The sequence below is a fragment of the Hyperolius riggenbachi genome, chromosome 1 (assembly GCF_040937935.1).
Source record: "Hyperolius riggenbachi isolate aHypRig1 chromosome 1, aHypRig1.pri, whole genome shotgun sequence".
Taxonomy (NCBI): domain Eukaryota; kingdom Metazoa; phylum Chordata; class Amphibia; order Anura; family Hyperoliidae; genus Hyperolius; species Hyperolius riggenbachi.
The window spans coordinates 309,287,437-309,311,375 of record NC_090646.1 but is presented as its reverse complement, the minus strand read 5'-3'; the positions used below and the strand labels follow the sequence as shown (position 1 = coordinate 309,311,375).

General features: G+C 49.3%; 1 protein-coding gene across 9 annotated transcripts in view; it reads left to right on the top strand.

The window, feature by feature from the left end:
- Positions 1–23,939, top strand: part of ADGRL3 (adhesion G protein-coupled receptor L3) — a 2,975,920-nt gene that overhangs the window by 2,410,545 nt on the left and 541,436 nt on the right. For all 9 annotated transcript variants that reach the window (XM_068233819.1, XM_068233821.1, XM_068233820.1 and 6 more), the window contains one exon: positions 5,466–5,591. In XM_068233819.1, the coding sequence (XP_068089920.1) occupies positions 5,466–5,591 (126 nt within the window). The remainder of the gene's footprint in view (positions 1–5,465; positions 5,592–23,939) is intronic.

Genomic DNA, 23,939 nt, shown 5'->3' with positions numbered 1-23,939 from the left:
GCAGACGTGGCCCGCCTCTTCCCAATGGCAGCGCACATGCTGACGTGCCTGCGCAGGGACCCCAGGGTGATCCAGATGAAGCAGAGGGAGGACATCTGGATCAGCATGATGTTGGACCCACGCCTCAAGGGGAAGTTGAGCCAGTTCCTGCTGCCTGCAGGAGGAGACCCAGCGCAACAAATAAGGAGCTTGCAGCAGGCCCTTGTTGAGCGCTTGGAGGAAGCCTTCCCCCAGCCTTCCACCCCCACTGTCCAGCAGCCAGCACAGAGGCAGCAGCAGGTGCCTGCATCCAGCAGCAGCAAGCGCCCCACAGACCTGCTGTCTCTTTTAGCCACGAGCTCTACAGGACTGTAGAGGCTCCGGCAGCAGTGACTAGAGAGGAGATGCATGCAGCAGCATCCTCCTCCGGTCACAGCCAGCGCCTGACCCGCATGGTGGCTGACTACATGGGGTCGTACAGCGGGCTTGACAGCGATGCCCCTGTTGATCCCATGGAGTATTGGGTCAAGTGCATGGAGATCTGGAGCGAGCTGGCGCAGTACGCCCTGGAAGTGCTGTCCTGCCCCCCTTCCAGCATGCTGTCCGAGCGCTGCTTCAGTGCAGCTGGTGGCGTGGTCACCGAGAAACGCTCACGTCTGTCTCACAAGTCTGTGGACAGACTGACGTTTCTCAAGATGAACCAGGCGTGGGTGGAAGGCGAGTTCCTGGCCCCTGTTGTCGGCGAGAGGGGGACATGAACTGGCTGCCGGAACCATCGTTAATGTGCCTTACCACCCTTTACCACCTCCTGGCTCCTGCTCACTAAGCCAGCCTGGTTCACTTTGACTATTACGTCGCCTGCAGCCACACATTTTACACCTACAGTGGGCTGCTGTGTACTGCCCTTCTGCTGTCTGTCTGTGTTTCCCACTGCCAGGGTACACAGAATTACCTTCTTCTGCTGCCACTCTGCCACCAGCTATTACGTCAAACAATAGCTATATTGGTTGCAAAACCAAAACCAAACCCAAACAAACCATTAAAAAAAAAAAGGTTTAATTTTTCTGAGGTGCCCGGGTTGAAAACTGTGTTGTTCCAGTTGTGTATTGGACACAATGTGGGCTGCACGACCGCTGTCTGGGACCTCCTGTTGTGTTTATTTACAGCCCTGGTATCACCGCTAGGTACCAGGGCTATTATGTCACGCTGCCTACCTGCTGCCACACTCACACTACTCCTCCATACCTCCTCCTGCTGCTGCTGCTGCTGTCTGTCTGTGTTTCCCACTGCCAGGGTACACTACACAGATGATTTACCTTCTGCTGCCACTCTGCCACCAGCTATTACGTCAAACAATAGCTGCTCACATTACTCCTCCATTCCTCCTGCTGCTGTTGCTGTCTGTCTGTGTTTCCCACTGCCAGGGTACACAGAATTACCTTCTGCTGCCACTCTGCCACCAGCTATTACGTCAAACAATAGCTATATTGGTTGCAAAACCAAAACCAAACAAACCATTAAAAAAAAAAAAAAAAAAGGTTTAATTTTTCTGAGGTGCCCGGGTTGAAAACTGTGTTGTCCCAGTTGTGTATTGGACACAATGTGGGCTGCACGACCGCTGTCTGGGACCTCCTGTTGTGTTTATTTACAGCCCTGGTATCACCGCTAGGTACCAGGGCTATTATGTCACGGCGAGCTGCCTGCCTCATTGACTGCCTGCTGCCACACACTCATCCTCCTCCTCCTGCTGCTGAATTTACCTCCTGCTGTCTTTGTGTTTCCACTGCCAGGGAGCACATACAATGGCGCTTCCAACATGCGTGCGCCCACCAGCTATTTGTTACGCTCAAAAATAGCTGCATTTCTTTAAAAAAAAATTGAAAAGAGAAATACGTGAAGAAGAAGAAGACGATATTGAAAAAGAAGGAGAAGGAGAAGATGAAGATGAAGAAGAAGATGAAGAAGAAGATGAAGAAGATGATGAAGAAGAAGATGAAAAAGAAGAAGAAGATGAAGAAGATGAAGAAGATGAAGAAGATGAAGAAGAAGAAGATGAAGAAGAAGAAGAAGAAGAAGATGAAGAAGATGATGAAGAAGATGAAGAAGAAGAAGATGAAGAAGAAGAAGAAGAAGATGAAGAAGAAGAAGAAGAAGAAGATGAAGTAGATGAAGAAGAAGAAGATGAAGAAGATGAAGATGATGAAGAAGAAGAAGATGAAGAAGATGAAGATGAAGAAGAAGATGATGAAGAAGAAGAAGAAGAAGATGATGAAGAAGAAGAAGAAGAAGATGATGAAGAAGAAGAAGAAGATGATGAAGAAGAAGAAGAAGAAGAAGAAGAAGAAGACAATATAGAAGAAGAAGAAGAAGATATAGAAGAAGAAGATCTAGAAGAAGAAGAAGAAAGATAAAGAAGAAGAAGAACAAGTATATACAGTAACACTACTGAACAAAATTAAGGACACAACTTCTCTTTCCACATTTCTTTTTAAAGGAACATCCCCACATAATCACTTGCTGTTGTTACTTGGAAAAAAAGATGTTTCTTGCATCATTCACCCTCAAAACAAGTGTTGGAAGCTATTTAAGGCCAATTCGAATAGTCAGCTCGAATAGTGAGCTCGAATACCGACTCGAATAGTGAGCTCGAAGTCCGAGGTCGAATCGAATAGTAAAAATTATTCGACTCGAATATTCGACTGACCTCGAATAATTTACTATTCGAATTCGACCAAACTCGAATTTTAAAAAGGGGTATTTGAGCACCACTAGTGTGCGCCATTTTTTCCTGCTTCGAAATCTAACAGAAGAATCTAACAGAAAATTGTATGGTGTGTACCTAGCATAAGTCACAGCTTGCTTTCATTTATGGCAGTAGATAGTGATAGTCATTACTGAGACCTCGCTGCTCTGGGCACTCACGTTTGTTTCTTTAAGGCCCCGTTCCCTTTTAAATTTCACATCACATGCAGACAGTGGGAGCGGACAATATAATGTCCGCTATGATGGTCCGCAGTGATGTGCCTGGAGCCCGGGGCAGATGCCCCATAGGCTATATGGAGGAATGCATCTGCCTGGCAGGGGATTATCATGGACTGCACAGAAATGTGGTCCACTTGCTGCCATGGATCCCATGAATGTATAACATAGGAGCCGTTCACTCTCTGCTTAGTAATGAGAGGAGAACCGACAAAAAAAGTATTTTCTCTGCTCTAGTGCTGCTCTAGCCCCAATTAACCTCCTGAGTGGTATGCCTGGCACTGTGTTAGGCAAGGAATTTTTGCTGAAAGCGGTATGCCCGACAGAGTGTCGGGCATGCCGCTCAGGGGGTTTCTCTAGCTACAGGAGCCCCCCTGTATAAGTGCTCCTTTACACTATCTGCAGCATTAGTCATGTAAGGCGCAGGTGTCAGACGTCACATGACTTCAGTCCCGATCCTCCGCATATCGGAAGATATGCGGAGCTGTGAAGACAGGCTGGGGCGCTCGCTGGAACGACGCTTGTTATGTATCTAGCAAGGCAGCGGCTGCATCGAGGGCATTAGGGGGGGATCGGGGGTTGGGGGGCATTATGCCTTACATGACTAATGCTGCAGATAGTGTACAGGAGCCCCTGCACCTAGCTAACTTATACTGTGGGGCTCCTGTACCTAGCTAGCCTATACTGGGGGGCACCCATCTAGCCTATACTGGGGGGCACCTATCTAGCCTATACTGGGGGGCATCTATCTAGCCTATACTGGGAGACACCTATGTAGCCGATCCTGGGGGGCACCTAACCAGCCGATCCTGGGGGGAACCTAACCAGCCAATCCTGGGGGGGCACCTAACCAGCAGATCCTGGGGGACACCTGCACCTACCTAGCCTATCCCGGGGGACACCTGCACCTAACTAGCCTATCCCGGGGGACACCTGTACCTAGCTAGCCTATCCCGGGTGACACCTGCACCTACCTAGCCTATCCCTGGGGACACCTGTACTTACCTAGCGTATACTGGGGACACCTAGACCTGGTTACCTACCTACAATAATCTGCGGGGGATTCCGAAGACAGATGGGCACAACGTGGTGGGTAGCACAAGACAGGTAATGTATAAATGCACACACAGGAGTACATTTTTACATGGGGGGCAGCGACGAGGCAACGGGCGTGGCTGATTCCCGAGCGATTTCATGTTGAAATTTATCGAGAATCAGCCTGCGGAGTGTGGTCAGCCGACCGATCTCTCTCTAATCAGATTTGATTAGATAATGATCTTTCTCTTGGACGAATATGCCCATCATTTCTATTGTATTAGTGCAGGTTGAGCAGCTGCAGCTTGGAAGTATAAATGATCAGAGATGTTGGGGAGTAATTTTGAAATTTAGTTTAGATTTTGTGTTTCAAGCTTTTATTGGACTCAAAATGTTTACTAGACCCTTGCTTGACACATTTTGTTAAGTCACAGGAAAAAATGTTATGAAAATGAATTGGATCAATTTTTGCACAGAAATCCAGCAGAAACTGAACGCCAGGGAGGTTAAGTAGTGTTTATTATGCAAGTAGCACAACTCGCAGTTTACTGGCAGTGCACATAGCCGGCCTTTGACCTGTGCGACCAGAGCGGTCGCTCAGGGCGCCGGCTTCCAAGGGGCGCCTAATAGCTGGTTACCTATACTGAGAGCACCTTCACCTGATTTCCTATACTGGGGGCACCTATAGCTGGCTACCTTTACTGAGTGCACCAACACCTGGCTACCTATACTGAAGGCTCCTACGCCTGGCTACCTATGGGGGCAATGGAGACCTTCAACTGACTTCCTATACTGAGGGCACCTATGCTTGGCAACCTATATTGAGGGCACCTACACGTGAGATCGTGGGGCATTTTTTTGGGGGGGCGCACTGCGGCTATAGCGCGTGGTGCAAATTGTCGGTGCTGTGCTATCATTCTAAATGGGGGGGGGGGGGCGCTAACTGTCCCGCTGATTGTTTTTATTAATATTCCTGAAAGGTTCTAGCCTTCATTTTTAAGTATATTCAGGATAGTGCACTCTTTCCATCCATTCGTGGTTATTAATAGTATTTTTCCTATTATACGCATTTTGCGTGATGTGTCATGATGTCAAAAAAGTTGGGAACCACTGTCCTAGGAGATATCTCAGGAGAAAAGATGAATTGCATATGGGTCTGTGTGTGCTTGTGAGTGTGTGCGCGCGCATGCGTGAAGAGAATGAAGGGGGGCACAAAAATCAGGTTTCGCTCAGGGCGCTGTGAAACCTAAGGCCGGCCCTGGCAGTGCACGTGTTACCTAGGTAACATGACTTCTGCTATTTGCGCAATATGCATTACTTAACTGACAAGTATCAATAACATTGCTGTGCCCTACCAGCACAGAGCAATTTTACCACTGTTGCTGAATATTCCCCAAATGTTGCGCCAGATTGCACTATACAGGGTTCATTGCCATAACTAGAAATCCTTAATATTTTTCATGTTGTTTTAGGTTCGTAAAGAATATGGAAAATGTTTGCGAACACATTGTTGTAGTGGAAAAAGTATGGACAACTCAGTTGGTTCAAACAAAGCATCCACTAATCAAGCACCTGGGAGATATTCCACTGGCTCACAGGTAAGTATGTCATTCAGAAAAGAAAAATGTGCTTAATATCTGTTTCACCAGTGGCCTAATAATAATGCTGTTTGCAATGGATGTCTAGTTCCAGAATTAGGCAGAGGTCCTCGGTGATGAAATAAATGTAAAGTTTAAATGGGATTTACCACAATTAAATATATATGTCCACAAAGCATTCACAAGTAGATACAGTGCTTGCTTCCCAAATCATTGGTGGTGCAAGAAGGGGATGGGAAACAGTTTGTTCAGGGCCGGATTTCTACTTTTCAACACCCTAGGCCAGCTATCATCAGCCGCCCCCACCTCCTCCATCATCCTTCCCAACACACACATCTAAATGAAGCCTGTAAATGCATTTGATTGTAGAGCACGGCAGGCTGTGTCCATTGTAGTTACCTCCTACATTCCCAGAAATGTTAATTTTTCCCCCCACAAAACTGGTCTAAAGGCTCGTACACACGCCGTACTAAAGGCAACGACAGGTCCATCGTCACCTCCCGCTGGGCGGGTTTTCAGCAGACAGTACAGCGTGTGTACAGTCTGTCTGTCGGCGGACTGATAAGGCTATTTCTGAACGATCCGCCGGACTGTGGTAGGGGATAATATTTTGAGCTTCTCTGAGGACATGTAGGTGGGGACATGACTACATAATCTGTAAAGAGCTGCAGCAGATATCAGTGCTATTCAAATACATAATAATAATATGGTAGGACATTAGACTATGACTATGGTAGGATTAGATTGTGAGCTCCTCTGAGGACAGTCAGTGACATGACTATGTACTCTGTAAAGTGCTGCAGAAGATGTCAGCACTATTAAATACTGTACACTGGCAGAAGTATATAGCTACTGAGGAAGGACAAAGCATGAAAGAGAGAAAAGATGGAGAAAGCCACATAGCGGAGGGAAAGTGAGACAGGACAAATGGGCATGGATATGGTAAGAGGGATGGTTGGAGAGCTAGTCTAGGAGAGAAGAGAGAGGGTGGGCAGTGCCATAATACATATATTATGTCAGACAGTCAGGGCCGGCCTTTGACCTGAGCGACCGGAGCGGTCGCTCAGGGCGCCGGCTTCCAGGGGGGCGCTCCTGGCCGCATACATTATCCGGCTGCTGCTGCGGGCTCCAGATGGGGTCCGTCTCGCTGAGCGTCTTGCTGCGCCCCTTGGTGCCGCTGGGGGCGAAGACCAGCAAACTGCCGCTGTGGGTTTCAGAGCCTCCCCTCCCGATGCCGCCTCTGCCCCCGCCGCCTGTCCCCGACAGACCTCAGACCGCAGCGACAAAGAGTTGCTGGCTGTGGCTGTGCACGCTATCCACGTTGAATATATTCCAAATGCGGAAGTGACGTCATTGACCTCTGACGTCACTTCCGTATTTGGAGTACATTGAGCGCGGGTAGCGTGCACGGCCTGTGACTCTGCTGTCGCTGCCATCTGAGGTCTGTCAGTCACCATGAGAAGAGCAGGGACAGGCTGCGGGGACCGGTCGCCGCGAGATCTGAGGTCTGTAACAGCCGCAACTACCCACCCTGCTCCAGCTGCCCACCCTGCCCCAGCTGCCCACCCAGCCACAACTACCCACTCTGCCCCAGCTGCCCACCCTGCCCCAGCTGCCCACCCAGCCACAACTACCCACCCTGCCCCAGCTGCCCACCCAGCCACAACTACCCACCCTGCCCCAGCTGCCCACCCTGCCCCAGCTGCCCACCCAGCCACAACTACCCACCCTGCCCCAGCTGCCCACCCAGCCACAACTACCCACCCTGCCCCAGCTGCCCACCCAGCCACAACTACCCACCCTGCCCCAGCTGCCCACCCTGCCCCAGCTGCCCACCCAGCCACAACGGCCCACCCTGCCCCAGCCACAACTGCCCACCCTGCCCCAGCTGCCCACCCTGCCCCAGCTGCCCACCCAGCCACAACTACCCACCCTGCCCCAGCTGCCCACCCTGCCCCAGCTGCCCACCCAGCCACAACTACCCACCCTGCCCCAGCTGCCCACCCTGCCCCAGCTGCCCACCCAGCCACAACGGCCCACCCTGCCCCAGCTGCCCACCCTGCCCCAGCTGCCCACCCAGCCACAACTACCCACCCTGCCCCAGCTGCCCACCCTGCCCCAGCTGCCCACCCAGCCACAACGGCCCACCCTGCCCCAGCCCCTGCTGCCCACCCTGCCCCAGCTGCCCACCCTGCTCCAGCCACAACTGCCCACCCTGTCCCAGCTGCCCACCCTGCTCCAGCCACAACTGCCCACCCTGCTCCAGCCACAACTGCCCACCCTGCTTCAGCCACAACTGCCCACCCTGCCCCAGCTGCCCACCCTGCTCCAGCCACAACTGCCCACCCTGCCCCAGCTGCCCACCCTGCTCCAGCCACAACTGCCCACCCTGCTCCAGCCACAACTGCCCACCCTGCTTCAGCCACAACTGCCCACCCTGCCTCAGCCACAACTGCCCACCCTGCCCTAGCCTCAACTGCCCACCCTGCCCCAGCTGCTCACCCAGCCACAACTGCACACTCAGCCACAACTGCCCACCCTGCCTCAGCCACAACTGCCCACCCAGCCACAACTTACCACCTTACCTCAGCCACAACTGCCCACCCAGCCACAACTGCCCACCCTGCCTCAGCCACAACTGCCCACCCTGCCCTAGCCTCAACTGCCCACCCAGCCTCAACTGCCCACCCTGCCCCAGCTGCCCACCCAGCCACAACTGCACACCCAGCCATAACTGCCCACCCTGCCTCAGCCACAACTGCCCACCCAGCCACAACTGCCAACCCTGCCTCAGCCACAACTGCCCACCCAGCCACAACTGCCCACCCTGCTCCATCCAAAACTGCCCACCCTGCCCCAGCCACAACTGCCCTTACCAGCACCCTGTCCCTGCACCCATCCTGCACACTGCCCTAACCTGCACCCTGCCCTGCACGCAGCCACCAGCCTGCACACTGCCCTAACCTGCACCCAGCAAACACCCTGCACCCAGCTAGCAATTGGGGGTCCGCTATGGTTACCTAACATCTAGGGGCACATTTTTCTACCTACTGATATGTATGGGCACATAGCTATCTAATTATTTTATTTGGTGAACATGGCTGTTTAATTTATGTATCCAGGGTGGACTTGGCTACTAAATTGTTTTATCTTGAGGCATCTGTCTATGTAGTTTGTTTATTGTGAGGTACCTGGCTACTTAATTATTTTATCTGGTTGACTGTTGCAACTTTATTTTTGTTGGGCAGCATGTGACTATTTGATGAATTACCTGATGGCATGCCACGATTTGATGAATTATCTGATGGCATGTGACTACTTGATGAATTATCTGATGGCATGTGACGACCTGACAAATTATCTGATGGCATGAGACTGCTTGATGAATTATCTGATGGCATGAGACTGCTTGATGAATTATCTGATGGCATGAGACTGCTTGATGAATTATCTGATGGCATGAGACTGCTTGATGAATTATCTGATGGCATGTGACTACTTGATGAATTATCTGATGGCATGTGAGGACTTGATGAATTATCTGATGGCATGTGACTACTTGATGAATTATCTGATGGCGCTGAGTCTGCAGACTGCTCTGCAGACAGTAAGAATATAAGACCAGCAAAAAGTAAGGCTCCTCAACCTCCCTACGCTAAAGGGGGAATATGCCTATGCTAGATACACTAAGAGGGGAGAGGGGGATCGGCTGCCTAAATACACTAAAAGGGATCTGTAACTGCAAGACTAGTAGCCTAAGCCTATATGCACTAAGGGGGATCTGCCTATATATACATTAAAGGGGGATCTGCCTACATATGCAAGACTAGTAGCCTATATACACTAAGGGGGGGGATCTGCCTATTATATGCACGCAATGTGAAGGGGATGAATGGGGGGGGCGCCAAAATCTGGTTACGCTCAGGGCGCTGTAAAACCTAAGGCCGGCCCTGCAGACAGTTATATTACAAGTCAAGCTCCATTTGCACACCATAATCATTTACCTTTACAACATCATACATAGTGCACAGAAACAATGCCTGCACCCTTCTCCCCCACAAACATTGCCTTTCCCCATGTGAAGAGTGCAGAAATGCAAAGCAGACAGAAGACCCATACTGCAGAGAAGCAGCCTGTCACACATGCCTGACATTTCTGACGCTGCCTGCAGAGTCCATACTGCACTCAGAAAGGCTGATTGGCACAGTGTGAAAATGCTGATTGTTTCAGTGCAGAGCTGCAGACACAATGGAGGCTCAATTTACATGATATGTGCATGACCAATTGCCGTCCTACGGACAAACCAACCCCATAATTTTACTTCCCCCCTCCCCCTTAAACAAACATAAAAGTCTATGCTTAATATAAAACACTCGGACTGCATTTTGACTTTGGAATTTTAAGGCCAATGCAGCCCATTTATTAACCTTAATAACATTTTAATATAAAACGATAACCATTTACTTGCAGGGCAAAGCGTCCAGAGCTACTTAAACAATCGAAATTAAACAACGCATTCTCTTTCTGGGCATGCGGCTCAATCCGGCCCCCAGCCGCATCAACAGACTCGGGAACAGCGGCATGCCCCTTATCAACTGTTCTTCTTATCGCTCCATTAGTTTGTTACCTGAGGAAGTCACCTAAGTGAAATCCTCTAAGTCCTCCTTCCTTCACCATTCTCCAGACACCTTGCCCCGCTAGCTGCAATGACAAACCACCTACCTATCTCCCCTAACGGGCGGGTGGGCGGGAAACTTTCTCCTGTGTCTCCCTTCGGCCTCTGACTCCTCCCTTCCTTCCAGCTCCTTCTCTCTCTCCCAGCTCTGGCCTGTCCCGCCTCCTCCTACCACTTCCTGCCTCTTCTACAACACTTAACCCTCTCCCTGCCGGACTATGTCCAGCACTATCATGTTGGCCTTCCTTATGCTCCCTCCTGTCACTTATTCCAGGCCTTGCTTGATATGTGCATGACCAATTGCCGTCCTGCGGACAAACCAACCCCATAATTTTACTTCCCCCCTCCCCCTTAAACAAACATAAAAGTCTATGCTTAATATAAAACACTCGGACTGCATTTTGACTTTGGAATTTTAAGGCCAATGCAGCCCATTTATTAACCTTAATAACATTTTAATATAAAACGATAACCATTTACTTGCAGGGCAAAGCGTCCAGAGCTACTTAAACAATCGAAATTAAACAACGCATTCTCTTTCTGGGCATGCGGCTCAATCCGGCCCCCAGCCGCATCAACAGACTCGGGAACAGCGGCATGCCCCTTATCAACTGTTCTTCTTATCGCTCCATTAGTTTGTTACCTGAGGAAGTCACCTAAGTGAAATCCTCTAAGTCCTCCTTCCTTCACCATTCTCCAGACACCTTGCCCCGCCACAGCAAACAAGGGGGAAACCTCACCCTTGCGCCGCCCGCACCGCTAGGGCTTTCTGAATTCCCTCCTCTAAAGCTAGCGACCACAAATCCATCCCGATAGGGTTAAGATGAACCCCGTCAACCTCCAAAAATAGCACCGTATCCACTTCTAGCTCTAAATGCCTAACTGCCACACCCCCGTTTTGTGCTATGAAACGGGACACCTCTCTGTTGAGCTTCTTTCGTGCTCGATTAATCCTCTCCACTGATCGTGCCAGTCTCCACTTGCTCCTACTCACCATCTCCGACCACACGATCACAGTGTCGGGTAAAGTAGAGCGCAGTTCCAAAAGATCACCTTTTATCTCCTTGGTTATTGCTCGCGTGGTCCTTGTGGCCAAATCATTGCCTCCCGCGTGTATAACTAGGACATCTGGTGCTCTGTCCTGCGTCACCAGACTCCGTATTTTTGGCAGCACCTTATCCCACATTAAACCTGGGAAACCTATCCATCTCAGCCTCGCCGTTGCTCTTGGAATACCTAGCTGCCGACCGTCCGGTCTCACAGCAGCTCGCTGGGCACCCCTTGACACATAGGAGTGTCCCATAATCCAGACCAGCCGAGGGGAGATGCCAATCACTGAAAGAAAAGAAAAAGAGGGAAAACCAACCACCAACTAACTACACAAACTAAAACGTGCTATAATAATACTTAAATCAAATGCGGCCTAACATACAGCAGAAACCGGGATGACTCCCACCTTCCTATTCGCTTTATATGCTCGTCCGCGAGCCCCCACCTGGCCGCCTCCGTTGCTGCCCCTATCCTGAACGAATGAGATGCGTATTCCCTTTCGGCTAACCCCAAACTGGCTAAAGTTTTCCTAAAGACTGCATTAAACTGGTACTTAGATAAAGAAGATCCATCCTCGTGACACAGAAAGAAAAGCCCGTTTCTGCTCCGTACCCTTAAAAACTCAGCGACCCTGGAGACTGGGCATGCTACAGACCCACTAATCTGAAATAAATAAATTGTCCTGCCTGCACCAGCACGATCCATCTTTGATCTACGGAGAAAAATTTCCACAGATTCTGAAAGAAGCTTAACCTCCTCCCGCAGTATACCCCCAGAGCAATGCTTTCCTTTACTAACCAGTTCACTGATCCTAAATGCCCCGAAAAACGCTAGCGAGAAAGCCGCCCCGAACAGCAATTCCTCATACCATGACTTGCACAGAGATCCCAATCTGTTCACCAGCGACTCGAGCAGCTGGAACGTGAATGGACGCCTGGAATTCTCTGGTATCCTATGCTGCGCCCTGAAACCCCTAAGTGCCATACGCACCCTAAAATCCTTTGTCACGTCCGGCAATCCCTGTAACTTAAAGGCAAAAGAAAGTGCTGACAAGTTTTTTGATAACGCCGATGCAGATACTCCCTCCGCTCCTTTCATAGCCATGAACTGTAACAGCAGATACACTTGATCCTGTTCCGTCTCACCCCTTCCGAACTGATGCTGTAATTCACTCCATTGTCTCCACACTGTCGTGTATGCCGACCAGGTGGCCTCTGACAATGAGTTCGATATCCACTCTCCTATGGGCCCAGGGGTATCTCCCACAAGTCCCAGGGACAAGACTCCCCTTGCCGATCTGCTCCCGGCGCGACGTCCCAGAATCTCTGCCATTGAAACCGAGAAAGAGCGTCAGCCACATCATTCTCCACCCCCGGCAAGTGAACGGCAAAAATGAACAGGTTATATCTCAAACAACTGAGAACCAACTGTCTCAAGACCTTCACTACCGGAGGTGAGGATGCTGACAGGCTGTTGACCGCTGTCACCACACCCAGGTTATCGCAATTAAAGCGAATCCTCTTGTTCCGAAGCAACGTACCCCACAATTCTACCGCTACCAGAATGGGAAACAATTCTAGGAGCAGCAGGTTTTTTGTAAAACCTAACTGCACCCAACGCCCTGGCCAGGCTTCCGCGCACCACTTACCCGCGAAGAAGGCCCCGAACCCACACGATCCTGCAGCATCCGTGAACAACTCCAAATCATGATTGCCTGTACTCTCGTCCATCCAAAGTGACCGTCCATTGAATTCTTCCAGAAAGGACAGCCACATGAGCAAATCTTGCTTATGTGCCGTTACCAGACGAACCCTGTGATGAGGCAGCTGAACGCCTGCAGTAGCCCTTGCCAATCGCCTGCAGAAAATCCGGCCCATGGGCATGATCCTGCAGGTGAAATTTAACTTCCCTAAAAGAGACTGTAGCTCTTGTAGGGTAACCTTCTTACAGCCAAGGACTCTTTTTATCGTACCCTGCAAATCGGTCACTTTGTCCTCGGGTAACCTGCATTCCATAGCAATGGAATCTATCGTGATCCCAAGAAATTTTATGATCGTCTGGGGGCCCTCCGTCTTTTCTTCTGCTAATGGAATGCCCAATCTGTCACATACCCACCTCATTGTGTTCAGTAAATGTGCGCAATCACGTGACGCGGCCGGACCCACGAATAGAAAATCATCCAGGTAGTGAATGGCCGTCCGGAGCCCCGACTCGTCCTTCACCACCCATTCCACAAAAGAGCTAAACCGCTCAAAATAAGAACATGAAATCGAACAACCCATTGGTAAACAACGATCAACATAATAACCCCCCTCCCAGAAACAACCAAGCAACCTGCAACTTGCGGGGTGGACCGGTAATAGTCGGAAGGCCGCTTCCACATCTGTCTTGGCCAACAAGGCGCCCTTCCCTGCACTTTTCACCAATCGGACCGCCGCATCGAACGACGTGTAAACTACTGAGGAGGATTCCGGGTCAATCCCATCATTTACTGAAGCGCCTTTTGGATATGACAGATGGTGTATTAACCTAAATGAATTCGGCTCCTTTTTAGGAACCAGACCTAAAGGCGACACTACCAATTCTTCCACAGGGGGTTGCTGAAAGGGGCCGGACATTCTACCCAAACTCACCTCCTTCTCCAACTTCTGCGATACCACTTCCGGATGTGCCGTAACTGATTTTAAGTTGCGAAATGGGGGTTGCGAACTCGGAACCCCAAAGCTAGGGATTCTGAAACCCTCCGCAAACCCCATCCTCAAAAATTCAGCTACCTCCGTATCAGGGAATCTATTTAGGTACTGTTCCATCCTTGCTACCTTCACCGGACTCCTCCCTTTTTCCAGAGGAATCCGCGTACTGACCCTTTCCCCTTCTGGAGCATTTTGTAACCATATGACTTCCACCGCAGGCTGAGCATTCGTGCTTAAAGCGACATGTGCTCCCAAATTTGCATGCCCCTTCATTGAACTTCCAGCAGACCCCAGGCTTTCTATTGGCCAGCTGACCCGCTGATCCAGGGCTGCTGGCCGTCCCCTGAAAGGGCTGATTTGCCCTTGTGCCTGGAATCATCAGGCTCATCCACAAATCAATGTTCTTATGATTCCACCTAATTCCTGGGTGAAAAGCCTTTTCCTGCCTGAATTGTTCATCATACCTCAGCCAGGCGTTTCCACCATACATCCTATGAGCCTCCCCGATCATATCAAAATAGCAAAAAAGTGCTGAACAGCACTCTGGTTGCTTCTCCCCCAGCACGCTCGCATATATCGCAAATGCTTGGTACCAGTTTTGGAACGTCCTCGGTATCAAGCGATACCTCCTACGCTCTTCGTCCTCTTTTTTGGTCTCATCAATTCTACCCCTATCTAAATTGAACTTACCCAAAGGGAGCAATGAGAAAATCTCGATGTACTCCCCTTTCCAAATTTTTTCACGCACTTCTGGTTTCAAATGCTTTCCCATCGGCCCCCTCATACATAAGTAAACATCACCTTGCGCCTTATCTGATAAGCAAATCATTTCTGTATCCTTTTCTCCCGTCGTCTCAAGTGTCTGAGTCGACCCAGTAGCTGTCTGTACACTAGTCTGCCTTACCTGCGTCACTTCAGGAGGCGATGCAACTACCGCCCTTTGCGCAGGCCCTGACCACGCTGCTACAGGAGTGGACCTCGTAGCCGTCTCACCTTGTAGGGTATCTCGAATACTCAACAATAACGACGTCATCATTGACAACGCCGCACCTGAACCTTCTCCTAAATTTGACATATTGCTCCCTACTGCCGGGTTAGGCCCCTCGCTTTCGCCACCCACCACTCTACTCACACCAGCATGTAATGAATTAGCAGCTCTGTACATTGGCTCACCTCGCTGTACCGGATGGTCACCACGATCCTCCGGGACCCTCGGACTCTCCCTCCTCGGTCCCTCGTCCTCCCCGGACTCCTCGGATGCGGTATCGCCCGGGCGGGCCGATCCGCTGACATTCCTGTGCCGGTTGGCACCTCGCTCTCGGCCCCTTTCCGTGCCGTCGCTGTCCCTTCTCTGCTGTACCTCCGACTCGTGACCCCTGGAGGACTCGCCTCTTCCTGCCCTGCGGGGTGGAGATGGCGAACGGGGCCTGTTTCGGGTGGCTACCCTGCCCCCTTGGTCACGTGGCTGGCCGCTAGACCCCTTCCTCTGTGACCGCGGGGCCGTCTTCGGCGTGGTGGTCTTCACCGCCTGCTTCCCCTTGCCTGCACCTCTGCTCCCCGCTTGCTGGGCCTTCTTCCGGCTTGAGGCTGGTTGCATTGCGGCCTGCTGTGCCCTGGTGCTGCCGCCTCCCTTCTTCCGTGTCTCGCCTTTCTGCGGACGCCCAGCCGGGGTTGCTGGCGTGTGCTGTGCCCCTTGTGTTCCGTTTGGCTGTTCCTCGTTGGGCCCAGCGTCTTCCTGGCCCGTCATCCCATCACTGCTAGCGCTGGTGCCCGGTCGTTCCTCCTCCCTATGCGACTCCGGCTGTTCCGCCAGGCTTCCGCCTGCTGCTTTGCCTTTTTTCTTGGGGGGAGCCGGCGGTCCCTGAGACGGACTTCCGCTTCGCCTAGTCCCCCTGGGCGATGGGCTGGGGCTCAGCCGCTCCGGCGGCCGCGATATCCGCGCGCTGCTGCGCCCTCCGGGCTCTCCGTCCGCCCCACCCGCCATCCTGGTCATCTGTTCTGCGACCCATGAGGGGCCGCGGGCAGCAGCCTCCGTCCGGACCATCTGCAGCAAACTCTCCACGTCCTCCATCATGGGTAAAACAGGAGCAGCCAAACTTTCTCCTGTGAAACTTTCTCCTGTGTCTCCCTTCGGCCTCTGACTCCTCCCTTCCTTCCAGCTCCTTCTCTCTCTCCCAGCTCTGGCCTGTCCCGCCTCCTCCTACCACTTCCTGCCTCTTCTACAACACTTAACCCTCTCCCTGCCGGACTATGTCCAGCACTATCATGTTGGCCTTCCTTATGCTCCCTCCTGTCACTTATTCCAGGCCTTGCTTCCCAGCCACTATTCTCCCTTCCCCCTGTGCAGAGCTGGCAGCTCAGAGGCTCTTTCATATTTACCTCTCTGTGCACGCTCTATTTTCTTCCTCCTCTTGCAGGTCATCTCGGCTACTACTAGGATGCCGAGGGAAGGGGCGGAGAGCTGAGCAGACCTGCTGGAGGAGGAAGAAAATAGAGCATGCACGGAGAGATAAATATGAAAGAGCCTCTGAGCTGCCAGCAAGAAACAGAAGTCCGAAGAGCCTCCCGGACAATCCAGGCCAGACGTGACCTCCCCGCTCGCTCTGTGTAATTACCTGAAATCTCCCCTGCTCTGGAGCCATGATCGCTGTCTGCGCAGAGTGTACTGATGGGCTCTTTCATCCCCCGCCTTCACATGAAGTTGTGTGTCTGCACACCCGGCTGTCCAACCTGCCACCTGCCGCTAACAATCCAGGGTGGTTACAGACAGTCCGGGTCTGGCATCCTGCAGCAGAGTGTGTGTACTGGGACACGCTGGGCAGGAGGAAGTGGAGGAGTGTGCAGGGGAAGCTGTAGTTGCCGTCCCAGGTGGGCGGCATAAATAATGCGGCCAAGCGCTTTTAAGTTGTTTACTCTGCGCTGCAAACACTTTGCCGCCCTAAGCCGCCCTAAACAATGCTGAAATTCTGGCGCCCTAGGCCAGCGCCTAGTTGCCTTGCCAGAAATCCGGCCCTGAGTTTGTTACTGATTACCACTATTCAAAGTATCTATAGAAGTTATTATTATGAGCACAGGACCAATAGAGAGCTAATACTGTAGTTGAGGGAGGGCCCCTCTGGCCCAAGGGCCCCGAAGCAGTTGCAACCTCTGCAACCCCTATTGTAGCCCCTGGCAGACAGCCCCCTGCTGATTACAGTGCCCCCCCCCCCCCTTGTGTCCCCCCTGCTCAGTAGCATAAAGTTAGCTCTTTCCAGGCTCCAGCAGTGTGCATTGAGCAGTAGAGATGGCCCGAACATCAAATTTTTGGTTTGCGAGTAGCGAATGCGAATTTCTGCAAATGTTTGCGAACCTGCTATCCGCTGTGGGCTCCATAAACTTAAATAGCAGACGAACGGCCGCCAACTTTAGCGTTTAAAAGCAAAGTTGCTGCTCTGAGAGGCAGAGCTATGAGCTGTAGCTTTGCCTCTCCTGCCGTCAATCGCCGCGCTGATCACCGCCTCTCCCCGCCCCGCTCTGTGAAGGAAGAGTGAGAGAGGCGGGGAGAAGAGGCGATCGTCCGTGATTGAAATCAGAAGAGGCAGAGCTACAGCAGAGAGCTCTGCCTCTTCAGGATGCGCCGGCCAGATACACCCCCGGGGATTTGAGGGGTCTGCAGCCCTCGATTTTCAGCCGGGATGCAGCAGTTTGCGGCTAATGAGAGTTCTGAAGCGAATTAAAAGGTAAACATAGCGAAAAAAAATTGCTTCAGACTCTCTTTAAACAAGATATAAAGTAAATTGGCCATCACGTGGATGACACAGAAAAAGTGGTTGAACAGCTGGTGCAGTCACGAGATGCATCAGGCTACGGTGAATAGACACACTGCGCAAATTAAAGACCGCTACCTGAAGCTGGATGACCAGGAAAAAAGGCAACGTAGAAATAACCTAATAACCTGAGGGTCAGAGGGATCCTGGAGGCCACTAAACAAGCAGACCTTGTGCCAACCCTGGTAGGAATTTTTCATCTGTTTTTTGATAAACCTGCTGACCATGCCATAGAGATCGATAGGGCACACAGAATCCTCACCCCGGTCAGCACAAATCCAGAGAGACCTTGTGATGTAATCTGTCGCATACACCATTATACCACTAAAGAATGCATCATGGCCACTTCATGCCAGAATGGTTCGGTGAAATTTGACAGCGCAAGCATCTCCATACTATCAGACCTTTCACGTGTTACCCTGCAGATGCGCAGAGCACGTCGACCACTACTCGCTATCTTACAGGAGAAACATATTCCCTACCATTAGGGATTCCCCTTTCATTTCCAGGTACAACACAAGGGCAAATCAGTTTTCCTCTGAGACCCCTCGAACGCACCAAAAGTGCAGGAAGCTTTGGATCTACCCCCTTTCGAGATCACAGAATGGCCACTACAGGAAGGTGAAACTCATTCCCCACTCCCCAAAGAGCTCACTGGTGTACTAATCGATAAAAAACAGAGAGACACCGCCTGAGTAACATTAACCGTTTTAATTTACATTTGACTGACTCCTAAAATCGGAGCAATACATATGTCTTTTCAGGCCCGCACTGTTGTCAGCATCTGCTTAATGCTATCCAAGTTGGACAGTTAACTCTCGCTCCCATGGTGACATTCCATCCTCGCAATGCGGGAAAGGGACATGAGGCAACCATTCTACTCTATAAGATTATATTTCTGGGCCTGTATATTCAAGACAGACCCCATCTTAAGCCCAGTGCACACTAAAAACCTCTAGAAGATCCGCAAAACGCTAGAGGTTTTTGAAGCAGATTTCAGAGGGATTCTAGGCAACATGCCTAGCGTTTTTTGGAGCGTTTTTGTGTAGCAGATTACAAATATTGTTACAGTAAAGCTGTTACTGAACAGCTTCTGTAACAAAAACGCCTGGAAAACTGCTCTGATCTAGCGTTTATCAGATCGGTTTCCCACTTTCCTATACTTTTTACATTGAGGCAGAAACACCTCAGAAATCTAAAAAATGCTTCAGCCCCCGAGTTTGCGTTTGTGGAAAAAACTATCCCGCTCTGGTGTGCACCATCCCATTCACTTTCATTAGCCAAGCGGTTTTCCCCCTGCAACCGTTTTAAAAAACGCTCCAGAACCACTCTGGTGTGCACCAGCACTTTGTCCCAGAACTTTTCTTTCTTCCCCCACTTTTTATAACTGCACTTCCAAGACATAGATGGCTATACCAGAGTCTTTTAGTTCCCTAGCCACACTCACTAAACCTTCATGCAACTACGGATGTATATCTTTCCACTGCTGTCTTCATATTTCCATGCTTATGTCTCGTTTACATATATGAAGATGTGGAAGACTTTTCCCCTGATTACATGACGGTACACTTCACCTATGCCTTGCTCTAGCTCTCAAGGAGTTCTCACGCTATGTTTTGTTCACCTGTTTTTATGTTACTGCCATAGTTGATGTTAATGGTTGTCCATACGTTATGTTCAAATAAGCTATATTTGCAGGTATTGGAGTGGGGGGAGCCCTGGCATTAGAAAGCTCGCTGTTTCCGCTCTGCACTTTCACTTCTCACATAAATTTAGTTTCATTCTTTTGAGACTTAACCTCTTGCCAACCGCCTCTCACCAATTGGCGTGAACCCAGCGGCAGCCCCAGAATTGTCTAATGCCAACTGGCGTATAGTCCTGCAGGCGTGTTTCGCTTGGTATCGCGTGCGCATCTCTGCCTGAGTGATGGAACGGAGCTAGAAGACTCTTTGACGGCATCTATTTACATTGTACAGCGCTGCAACCTACGACAGCACTGTACTGGGGACAGCCGTGTCACTCGGCTGTCCCCTGGGGAGGCACAAGAGCGATCGGCTCTCATAGGCTGATGCCTATGACAGCCGATGGCAGCGATTGAAAAAAAAAAAGAGAAATAAATGTATTAAAAAAAAAAAACCCAATAACCTGCAGCAGCAATCAGAGCCCACCAACAGAAAGCTCTATTGCTGGGCAGAAAAGGAGGGAGGGATTAATTTGTGTGGACGGATGTGTGGCTCTGCAGCAAGCCATTGAAGGATACCCGAAGTGACGTGACATGATGAGATAGACATGGGTATGTACAGTGCCTAGAACACAAATACCTATGCTGTGTTCCTTTTTTTTCTTTCTCTTCCTGAAAGAGTTAGATATCAGGTATGTATGTGGCTGACTCAGTCCTGACTCAGACAGGAAGTGACTACAGTGTGACCTTCACTGATAAGAAAGCTCCCTTTTATCTCTTTCTTGCTCTTAGAAGCCATTTCTGAGTTGAAATTTCTTATCAGTGAGGGTCACACTGTAGTAACTTCCTGTCTGAGTCAGGACTGAGTCAGCCACTTACATACCTGATATTTAACTCTTTCAGACAGAGAAAGGAAAAAAGGAGCACAGCATAGTTATCTGTATGCTAGGCACTGTAGATACAAATGTCTATCTCATCATGTCACATGTCACTTTGGGTATCCTTTAAAGCTTTAGAGCCCTAATTTGAAATAAATAGCCTGATCAGTGTGTGTGTGTGTGTATATGGGGGAGGGGGGCGGTAAAGCCTGTGGTCCTTAAGGGGATAAAGACCAGCACATGGTCAGATCATTGGGCTTTGCCTCCTCCTCCCTTTTGGCACCGCAATCTAGGTGCCGAGAGGGTTAATTTTTTCCACAAACGCACATTCGGGGGTTGCAGCATTTTTTAGATTTCTGAGGCGTTTCTGCCTCAATGTATAGGAAAGTGGAAAACCGCTTTGAAAAACGCTAGATCAGAGCGGTTTTCCAGGCGTTTTTGTTACAGAAGCTGTTCAGTAACAGCTTTTACTGTAACAATATTTGTAATCTGCTACACAAAAACGCTCCAAAAAACGCTAGGCATGTTTAGAAAACGTCTCTAAACATGCCTAGAATCGCTCTGAAATCTGCTTCAAAAACCTCCAGCGTTTTGCAGATCAACTAGAGGTTTTTGGTGTGCACTGGGCCTGAGAGATGTCAACTTCTTGATTTTCCTGCACAGAGAAAAGGCCCTAATTATCTTGCTACAGGAAACCCATGTTACACTTAATCACATCCCTAAGATTTCTTCAAGCCAATATACAACCTGGTTCCACAGCACAAACCCCTCTTCGAAAGCTAGAGGTGTTTCCATTGGCTTACACAGGACCCTCCCTTTTGTTACTAAAAGCAACTTCTAGATGAGGAAGGAAAATCTGCTTTCATAGTCAGAGTACTGGGAAATCTTTACACTATTATGTACACAGCGAACAACGGACAGCGCTACTTAGGACATAGTAACATAGTTATTTGGGTTGAAAAAAGACATACGTCCATCGAGTTCAACCCAAAAACAAAGTACAACACCAGCCTGCTCCCTCACATATCCCTGTTGATCCAGAGGAAGGCAAAACACCCCTACAAGTCATGGTCGAATTAGCCCCAAAATTGAAAACAATTCCTTCCCGACTCCAGACGGAAATCAGATAAAATCCCTGGATCAACAACACTGGGCATTACCTAGTAATTATAGCCACAGTTGTCTTTAAATGCAAGGAAAGCATCTAAGCCCCCTTTAAATGCAGATACAGAATTTGCCATAACTACTTCCTCTAGCAATGCATTCCACATCTTAAATCACTCTTACTGTAAAAACCCTTTCCTAAATAAATGGCTAAAGCGTTTTTCCTCCATGTGCAGATCATGTCCTCTAGTCCTATTGGCAAATTCTATATCTACGTTTATTAGGGCGGCTTAGATGCTTTGCTTGCATTGAAAGACATCTATAGCTATAATTACTAGGTAATGCCCGGTGGTGTCGATCCAGGGATTTTATTTGATTGCCATCTGGAGTCGGGAAGGAATTTTTTTCACTTTTGGAGCTAATTGCACCATGCCTTCTAAGGGTTTTTTGCCTTCCTCTGTATCAATAGGGATATGTGAGGGTGCAGGCTAGTGTTGTACTATATTTTCTGTTTGAACTCGATGGACGTGTGTCTTTTTTCAACCAAAATAACTATATAATTACTGTGTAACTATGTAACAAGGGTCAGCCATGAATCAGAGCATTTTCTACCAGTCAGGTGAGTTTTCCTGCAGCGCAACTATGTCTGGTCTTTGGTTTGCCATATACTTTAAATTGATTTGCCTCATAAACATTCCAGCTAATGAATTTATCCTACAATGCCATTTAGTCAAAGTAAAGGCGTAATAGGGAGCCTTTACTACGCATATGGAGGTAACTCCAGCACTCTAACTGCAATCATAATTTGCTCTTTCTATACTTGCGTGTATTGATGATTGCATAAAGGATCCATAATAACTTTAAACCCCAACCCCGCTCCTCCTTGCTACAACAAAACTCAAGGGGAGCTTGTATCCCTAAACAAAGAACAATATAACTTTCAGCTGACATCTGGAGCACCATATACACTGTCTGCAGGGGGGGGGGAGCACTTTAGCACACAGAGTAATTTAAAAAACCCTTGATAACGATTTACACTTATCAACGAGCTTTGCAACCGGCTGGCTGCCTGAAAAGTATGGCTTCCTATACTAGCTGTACAGGACCCAACCACAACATTTATGATAAGATTGTCTGGTTGTCCCATGAGCAGCTTGTTTCTCAGTAGAAATGCCATATATTTTAATTAGCAAAAATTATAATTTTTGGTAGCGGCCGGTGCTGCTTAAACATTCAGGATCCACCTGGAGTCCTGGACCCTGTTGGTGGTGGTGGAGAAGGCAGTCAAGCGGTGTGCAGGCAGAGATGCTGTGTGGGGACTGACTTAGTCTTCAGGCAGGCAGTAGCGGTGTGCAGGCAGAGATGCTGTGTGGGGACTAACTTAGTCTTCGGGCAGGCAATAGCCCTCCGGGATCCATGCCTCATTCATTTTTTTTTTAACTTAACAATTTTTTATTGAATTTTGTTTTCAAAGATAATACAAGTATGCAACCACAGTTGAGAAAGACAAAGTACACGATATACAGAACATAATTACATTCCAACATATACTATGTGGACTCATGAGTAGGACTCATGAGTAGAACCCTATAAGCTGAACTGGTATGGTACTTTCAGGTTTAGTATTTGGCGTTTGGCCTTGCCAACTCATATGTCGAATATAGAAAGCAATTAAAGCACCACACCAGAGCCAAAGGATATAGCACTAGAAAAAGAAAGGATAACACAGAAGAAAAAAGGGAATAAAAAAGGAAAAAAAAAGAGAGAAATTACTGCACATTAAATAGCAGCATTTAACTTTAGAATGAGTTAAATAAGCATAACTAAAAAGAAAAAGATACTCAAAACTTGGTACAACCCTAATTTGCATCATAAAGCCCAGCTACTGTATTCTAGTGTTGGGCGAACACCTGGATGTTCGGGTTCGCGAACGTTCGCCGAACATGGCCGCGATGTTCGGGTGTTCGCGCCGAACTCCGAACATAATGGAGGTCAATGGGGACCCGAACTTTCGTGCTTTGTAAAGCTTCCTTACATGCTACATACCCCAAATTTGCAGGGTATGTGCACCTTGGGAGTGGGTACAAGAGGAAAAAAAATATTTGAAAAAGAGCTTATAGTTTTTGAGAAAATTGATTGTAAAGTTTCAAAGGAAAAACTGTCTTTTAAATGTGGTAAATGTCATGTTTCTTTGCACAGGTAACATGCTTTTTGTCGCCATGCAGTCATAAATGTAATACAGAGAAGAGGTTCCAGGAAAAGGGACCGGTAACGCTAACCCAGCACCAGCAGCAGCACACGTGATGGAACAGGAGGAGAAGGCCACGCTTTGAGACACAACAACCCAGGCCTTGCAGGAGGACAAGAAGCGTGCGGATAGCATGCATTTTGCTGCCATGCAGTCATAAATGTAATAAAGATAAGAGGTTCCATAAACAGGGACCGGAAACGCTAACCCAGC